Below are 8713 nucleotides of genomic sequence, written 5' to 3' on the forward strand. Positions count from 1 at the left end.
AGCTATTCAGTAAACCTGAATAGCTACATATCAGCAGACTGCCCCCACCAAACCAATAATGCTGCCTAAGAGCAAAATTAGCAAACAATTCCCCAACCGCTTTTCAGACTCCAGCATGTCCATGTTTAATGTCGATGCAGATGTTGATGTATCTGTAAAAATACCATGACACCAAAGTTTCACCTTTCAGTTAACGATCCTCGTAAGAGGTTGCAACTCTTGTGTGACACAAATGAGGTCTCTTTGTGAACGATCTCATCTGTGAATACCTTGTTAGTGCTCCACAAATGATACTGCAATGGACATTGTACTGGGAAGCAATCCAGTCTGAGTCATGTCCTCTTCAACCATCCCGGTGACACGAGCAAACTAATTTGGTGTTCAGTGATGTCGAGCCATTCCCAAACTGACTTGGACCAAAAAAATAAACTGAGAGGCTAAGGAAGTGGCTCCCAGTGCCTTATGGTATCAGATACTCCATCCATCCATCCATTGGGACCATACTCTGTGCAGAGCATTGGTGCTGCCTAAGCAGTCTCCTTGGCTATTGAGCACAATCCTGGACAGGTCGCCACTCTGACACAGGATACCAGCAAGCTGGCATTCATTTTGCTGACCTCAGAAGGATGACAGCAGAGTCAACCTCACCTTGTATTAATTCAACAGCTGAGTGGGATTTGAACTCAGGATCCTAGGATACCAAGCCCACCACCATAGCCATCAAGCCAACACCAGGCATATATCAGATACTCATGAGACTGCAAATGCTACTTCTTCCTCAATCAGTCATATAGCCCTGTTGCAATCTGTTCTCTCTCTCTCTATCGAGTGCAGCCTGTAGCTGCTGGTTGCATCATTGGTTGGGACGTGGCTATGCCTCTGATGCAGTGTCCCCCTTTCCAGTGCACTGGTACTCATTTTGCCGACCTCGGAAGGATGACAGGCTGAGTCAACCCCCAGGTGTATTAATTCAGTGGCCCAACGGGGCTTGAACTCAGGATCCTAGGATCCCAAGCCGCCACCTTAACCACTCGGCCAACACCAGGCTTGCAATCTGTTGATTGCTCATCATTGAAAGACTTCACAGACAGACTTCCTCTCAAGTGTGAGTTGAATACATCCACTGTGGCATTGACACCAACTTGTCTTCTGTTTGTAGCCCTTTGTGTCTCATTCTTTCCTCGACTTCCTTTTAAATGATTTTTGTCTTCATCTGTGAATACTTGGGAGTCTTTATTTCCATGGCAGTTTGCTTTCTGCTAGGTGGGTCCAGACCTTTATTTCTGGGGTGTTGTTTGCCTGTTAATTTGACTTGAATCTGCAGTGCTACAGCTAAACCTGGTGTTGATATATTTGAAGGGGGATTCCGTTGTTATCATTCTTCTGAGTGCTCAGTTTGTTCTGACAAGTCGCTTGATCAGTTTGTTGTGTTGTATTCGACAGAGTCGTGGACTTTCCCTGAATGGTCTCGATCTCATCTCTATTTTGTTGGCAAACTCTTCATCCAGACTACAATGTTTTCTTCTTGCTAGGACGTTGACATCATCATCAAGTTTGCTCTGCTCCTGCCCTCCCACGTGTTTCTCCCCACTATTACTCACAGCTTTTTTGACTGCCATATCTGTCTGTGCTTGTACTGCCCGGTCTGGGTTAGCCACTTGAATCTGGATCTGCATCATTTTTCCCTGCCGGTTTACGGTACCACTGTTAGGCCTCTGATGTCGAACCCTGGCCAGAAGTCATGTCCTCTAGTGCGAGACCACTCCTACTTTCTGGTACCAGGTCTGGGTCCTTGTGTGTTACTGCTCTACGAAAAGCCCTGTGTACCAGCCCCTCTTCTGTAGCCACACTCACATTCTGCCCTTCCATTGGCAGTATACACCCACTATGGTCTGCTGAGGGATTCCCCTCATCCAAAGTCTGATTCATGGGACTTTCATGCCAAGTGCAAAGAAAAATCTGTCCATTGTGGCATTGGTGGTAATTCTCCATCTGTTGGTGACAATTCAATTCTTATTGCTTCTTTAACTTGCTATTCCATTATTTTATTTTCTTCATCTGTGAAGGTTTTCTGTTGGTTTATTGTTGCTTTCATAGATTTTCGGGTTTGTCTTCCAACATGGTCTTTATACCTGCAGTGTTTTCGAAATAACTTCTCCCAAGTGTTTGCACTTTCTCGTCGTATGCACTTTTGTCTGGCATATTCTCTAGCCCACAACATTATCCATTTTTATTCTTTCGACCAGTTTTTCTTATTTTGTTCAAGCGGTTGTTTTTTCTCTGGGGTCATTTCTCTATGGTCTTTAGCTGCTTGTCGTCTAGCTTGCGCAGTTATTTCCTTTACTCTGTCTGTTGATAGGTATTTGTGCACTGTGGATGCTACCGAGGAGATCTTTTTAAGTGAGACTTTATCCACTTTTGAAGATATGTTGGACTTTTTCAGTTGATCCTCGAAACATTTTCCTTTTCCATGTGTCCCCCATGCCTCGTGTGCAGAATACGCTTGGCAATATAGGATGGTCTCCTTCTCCTCTATACTCCAGCTCACCTCTTTTACACATTTCTTTTTTATCTGGAGCTTGGTTTGTGTTTTGGGGGCAGACAGCACATCCTTGTGTATTCTCAGGTGACTCCTCAGTGTTGCCCTGTCAGCAAACCGCTTATGACACAAAGAGCAGTTGTAGGGCTTTTCTCCTGTGTGTATTCTCTGATGCCTTTTAAATGTTTTTTTTTTTGTAGCAAAAAGCCAGAAGACACACAGTGCACTTGTAAGGCTTCTCTCCCGTGTGTACTTTTTGATGTTGATATAAATGTGATGAATGACCAAATGCCATGCTGCATAAAGAACATTTGTATGGTTTCTCTCTGGTATGTATTCTTTTATGGAGATGCAAATATGAAAACAAAGCAAAGGCTTTGTTGCACACCAAACACTTGTATGGCTTTTCTCCTGTATGTATATTTTGATATAAATTTAAATATGACAATGAGGAAAATGCATTGTTGCACACCGGACACTTGTAGGGCTTCTCTCCGGTGTGTATTTTTTTATGTCGATATAAATGTGCAGAACGAGTAAAAGCTTTACTGCAGACAGAACACTTATATGGCTTCTCATTTCCAGTGTGTAATTTTTGGTGGAAATACAGATCTGATAAATGACCAAAAACCTTGCAGCACAAAGAGCACTTGAAGGGCTTTTCATCCGTTTGAATAATTTTATGGTTTCTAAATTTTGCTCCGTCAACAAAAGTCTTACGGCACACAGAACAGGTGAAGGGCTTCGCTCCCATGTGTATTTTTTGATGAATGTGCAAATTTGTCAATCGAGCAAAGGCTTTAAGACACACACAACATTTGAAAGGCCTCTCTCCTATGTGTATTTTTTGATGTTGACACAAATATGATGAACGAGTGAAAGCTTTACTGCACACAGAACATTTGAATTGCTTCTCTCTCATATGTACTTTTTGATGGTGATATAGATGTGATGAATGATCAAAAGCCTTACAGCACTGAGAGCACTTATAGAGCTTGTCTCCTGCCTGAATTCTCTGATGCCTTTTCATTGTTTTTGGGCAAACAAAAGCTTTATGGCAGGCAGAACATTTGTAGGGCTTCTCAATGTATTTGATCTTCTTCACCATCTTTCTACAACTCCTGCATTTGTAGATGTTAAGCAAACTGGTAAAATTGTCAATGGCCTGGCAAGAAGTGTGTGTCACGTGCTTGTTGAAATTAACTTCCTTGTAGAACAACTTGGAACATTTGGAGCAAGAAACCATTTTCACTTGTTTCTCTGCAAAGAAAATTTACAAAAATTTTACATCAGTGATCAACTATTACTGTGAAAATTTTAATGTGATAGAACTTATAATTTCATTAAATATCAGGCCTTATGTCTGCTATATTAACCTTATGTTTGTGAAGCTACATATACATGATTCAAAGACATAGCAGAATTTTTTGACCTCCTTAGAGAAGACGTCGAGTCCTGATATGAGTCAATCAATACAATTGAACCTACCTTTTCCACTTTAACTACTTATATAGAATTAGTCTCCTTTTTGTTTTTTTTTTCAAGATTCAGTATTTTCATTTAAATTCGATTCATGTAAAAGATCGATTTAGGTGGAAAAAGGCAAAATAAACAAAAGTACATTATTAAATATCTATAGTTTTTTTTTCAGCATACAACCTTCATAGATTGACCATGGGTTAAAATCAGCAAATGTTTAAAGACAAAATGTGCTGAGTGCATAGAAGTTTGTATTATCTTAATAAAAGTAGTTTTTTTCAGCAGCGCAAACCAAGCCTCGGCATGCACTCAAAATTGAGCTTGAGCGTTACACTGGTATGGTGTAAGCGAAGACAATGCTATAATCATGGGAGTTCTAAACGATTCATGATTTATTGACTAATTTCCCCTTTGGAAGTACATTGTTCACAAAATTCACCAAAAGCTAAAAGTTTTCTGAGACAAATGCACAAAAATATGGTAATTAACCACCAGAATATACAGATTACAGACCTAAAATATACCATCAGAGATGGGGAATCCCCCACCATTGAATGAAAAAGGTCATACATATTCCAGATAATGAGGGAGGTGAATTGGAAACAAGACACCATTTGGTCATCATCTCGAAAAAGTTCCCCAGGGGTGAGGAACGTAGTAACCAAAAATAATTGAAATCAGACAAGCGGTTTTCCATTTATTACAAAAAACATTTTTTTCAAGATGGCCGCCCCAGTCGGCCATCTTGGATCCAGCCACGCCCAAAATCAATAGGGTTCTTCCTTTTCAGGTGGTACATGTGTGACTCAAATTTCAAATCGATATGGCGAACAGTTTATGAGTTATCGCACTCACAGCTATAAATGTTGACGCCCGGACGGACGGACGGACAGCCGGACGACCTGGGTGACAACAATATCCCCCTTCCACCACGCGGTGGAGGATAAAAACAAAACAAAAGTTAAAAACAGTTTTTAAGACACTTATTACAATTTATTAAGGATTGATTAAAAAGTATCAAAATTTATAACAATTCCATCCTTTATGGCATATTGTCCACTTTCACAGTTTGTTTGTTCTCCCTATAAATTAATAAATCTCCATAATTATCAAATTACACAATGTATAATTACCCTTGAGGGCAAAATTGGTCAATAAATCACTTTCACTCATTTTCACTTGGTTTATTCAGTTTGCTTCGCTTCTTATAGCACAAACACCATTCATTCAGGTCAATTCACTTGGTAATTCAGAACCCCCATAATCATACGGCTGTTAAACAAAGATAACATCACTTTCTGTTTTTGATTATATTGGCTTTTATGTTGCTAAGAAACTTCCTTGCCTCAGCCAGACAGTCACATAACAGTTAATAAATTCCGATGATATGGTGGGGAAACAGAGGGGTATTCTTCATTTTATTTTTCGAATATTAATCTCCTCAAGAAATGTCTGTTAATAGAACCAAGTAAAAACCAAACCAAGGAATGAAGAAAAATCACAACACTGGTATTTAAATAGGAAGTATAATGAATGTGAAAAATATCAAATAAATGTTATTGAAGAAAAAACCAAATTCAACATACATAAAACAAAAAGGATTACATTTTGAAACTTGTGACTTACAGCTTTTAAGAAATATAAACAACCTTGAATGGACAGAAAATTTTGATGGATGTCGAGTAAGCCAAAAATATAAATAATTGTCAACGTATATGGGTCAGGAGGAGCTCAAACAAGAATGTTCAGAGAAGTTTATCATTTTATCTCTGCTCAAAAAGATATTTAAAACAAGAACAAAATCCTTGATTTTTAATCTATTAACATTTTTGATGGTGATGAAAGAAGAAGAAAAAAAATTCATCAAAATGCAAAACAGTTAAATTTTAATTTGTAGTCTATATGAATTAAATGTAAAATACCAATAACTAATTTACTCTTCATTATACCTTTCTTGTTTCATTAAAATAATGATTGTTTCTATAATACTTATTCGTAAAATGAACCAAAAATGTTTTCTCCATTGAAATCATATAATTTACAAGGCCAAGGTGCAGTTAAATGTTTTTTTTAAGCAAAATTTGACCTTTAGACCATAAAATGACCTTATAATTCAAGAATCCACCCACATATTCTTCCTCAACCCATGAATGACTGTTCTAGCATGGTTACCTGCCATTAACAAACAACGCCGTTTAAAGTGTAAAATTGTTTGGCTGGTACACTATCAGGGATATACTCTATCATGGGAATTGGACCTGTAGGTGCTTCTATCATTTTTTGCTGAGGTGTACTTTTTAAAAGTGGTTTAAAATTTTTCTCGTTTGCATTCACACGCTTCTTCACTCATTAGTTTCTGTCTGTTTCATCTCTATCTCTTCCTCTTGTTTTACAAGTTTTTCTGATGTTATTTGAACCTTCTTACTCATTCTTGCACATCCATTTCACAAGTATATTTATTTAATGATAAATATCATTTAATATCTCATCTTGCTTCACAATTATATATTTAGATTTTCCAATCATGCATTTCATATACTCCTCAAATTCCTTTTTACTATATAATGTTGAACAGTTATCTTTTCTGCAATTAAATATATGTGGAGAATTTAGCTTAAATAAAAGAAAAGTATTGTCATTTTCATTTTTTTTATTTACATAACCTAATGCTTGGAATGAAGCCTGGTGTTGGCTTAATGGTTAAGGTGGTTGGCTTAAGATATCAGGGTCTTGAGCTTGAGCCTGTTATTCCATTGAAATAAACTCCAGGTGAATTTACTCAATCTGTCATCCTTCTGAAGTCAGCAAAATGAGTACCAGATTACTGGGGTAATTAGCAATTTGAGTATCCTGCGTCGGAGTGGCGACCCGTCCAGGATAGTACTCGTTAGCCAAATGAAACTTCCCAGCAACCCAATGTGCCAAACGGCGTGAAAGGAAGTAATGGTTATTATTAAGGCTTGTAATGGAGCAGTCTCATACATACATGCACGTACGCACCAAGACCTGGTAGGTCTCCGTTCCTTCTCCTGAAACCCGCCTATGTGTGGAGATAGCAGCCAACAACAGCAACTTTCAGGCACACATACGTACATATACAATATATACATATATATGTACATATATATATATATATATATGCATATATATATATATATATATTGTTATGGATTTTAGAATCTGGTCTGATGAATGCATCCACACATCCAGGTCCTCAGAGTTATTTCCTTAAATGAATGTTCAGATTAGCCCCATCCCCATCTCTAATGGGATCTTAAATGTGATGCATTGAGAAAGGTAAAGGATCGATCCCCTCTCTTATGGGAAGCTTTTTTTTTCTTTACGACAGACACGTTCACACACATTTCTTTCATGAGCTCTGAAGCCCGCCCTCATTTTTCCTCAGCAACATTCTTTCGCGAGCTCCGACGCCTTTCTTTTTTGAGAGCGCACGGGTCGTCATGGTAACCGTGCCCCAGTGGGGCGGGGTGAGCTTGGGGCAGACAGCACCCCGCGGAGACGGCCCGGGCATATAAAAATGAGCGAGAGAAAGCGTGAGGTACGTTCTGTGAGGAGAGACGTTCTGAGATGTAAAAAAAAAGTGAAGAAAAAAAAAAAAAAAAAAAAAAAAAAAAAAAAAAAAAAAAGGGAAAAAAAAAAAATGTAAAAAAAAAGTAAAAAAAAAGTGAAAAAAAAAAAAAAAAAAAAGTGAGAGGAGAGAGACGTTCTGAGGAGAAAAAGTCTGAAGAGAGAAAAAGTCTAGAGAGAAAAAGTGAGGAGAGAAAGGAAAGGAAAAAAGCGTTCTAAAGAGAAAAAGTGAGGAGAGGAAAAGCGAAAGGAGAGAGGAAAAAGCAAAGGGCGAGAGAAGCGACCAAGAAGCGGGTGTCTGACCAGCGCCGAAGAGACAATTCGCCCTTCCGAGTGCTTCGGCAAGCGAGCGTGTGGTGCGCGTGTGGGTGTGAGCGACGCCGCCAACAAGTGAGGCACGGGTCGATCACCAACAACACCAGGGTCTAAACCCGCGATGGACAATCTTGGTGCCCTCCAAACTTCGACTGGCGTTCAAGGCTGCCCCGCGAGAGGGTGCACGGCAAAGCTGGGTGCTGGTGACGGACGTGACACGCACGCACGCATTTTCAGGACGTTTTCGCTTCACGGACGACTTTCTGGTGAGCGAGACGATTCTCCCCCTCCCCTCCCCCTGAATGATCTGTTGGGGACCCTTGTCTGCATTTAGCTGTAAGTCAACCCCCGATAAGCATCTGCTCTTTGTCTCTTTCCTGGCATTTTGATTGATTTTGCTTTGAAATTCATTCTTTATTTACCTCAGCAAATAAAAGGTTCTTTTTATTTATTTATTTTATTATTAATAAATTATTTGTCAATTTCCAACCTGTCCGTGTTTGTCCTTTCCTTCTATTGGTCTAGCCTTGTTTGAACCGAGATAGACTGGGAGGTAATGACCACAGATTTGACCAAAAAATTGTCGGCACGCACCAGCGGTTAAAACGCTCGGCCGCCCTAATTAAAATCTAATCAGATAACATTGGTGCTTTGCTGAGGACGCGCTCCCCACTCAGTTAACCAGGTAACCTCTAGTTAAACAATAATTGGACGGCGGACACTGGAACTTGTGGTTGACTGGGTGGTGTTCGTGGTTTTAAAACAACCCACCGTACCACAACGTTAATTGTG

At 39.4% G+C, this 8713-nt stretch overlaps 1 protein-coding gene and 1 pseudogene across 1 annotated transcript in view; one reads left to right on the top strand and one right to left on the bottom strand.

Annotated features, from left to right (window-relative positions):
- Positions 1-6795, top strand: part of LOC147009519 (uncharacterized) — a 37579-nt gene extending 30784 nt beyond the window's left edge. The window contains exon 4 of the mRNA XM_085861314.1: positions 1444-6795. Coding sequence (XP_085717440.1) covers positions 1444-1532 — 89 coding nt within the window. The 3' untranslated portion in view covers positions 1533-6795. The remainder of the gene's footprint in view (positions 1-1443) is intronic.
- On the bottom strand, positions 1708-4323 carry LOC147009521 (uncharacterized; annotated as a pseudogene).
- Positions 6796-8713: the final 1918 nt, after the last annotated feature.

The sequence above is a fragment of the Eptatretus burgeri genome, chromosome 17 (assembly GCF_056783735.1).
Source record: "Eptatretus burgeri isolate ZD-2024b chromosome 17, Ebu_testis_v1, whole genome shotgun sequence".
Taxonomy (NCBI): domain Eukaryota; kingdom Metazoa; phylum Chordata; class Myxini; order Myxiniformes; family Myxinidae; genus Eptatretus; species Eptatretus burgeri.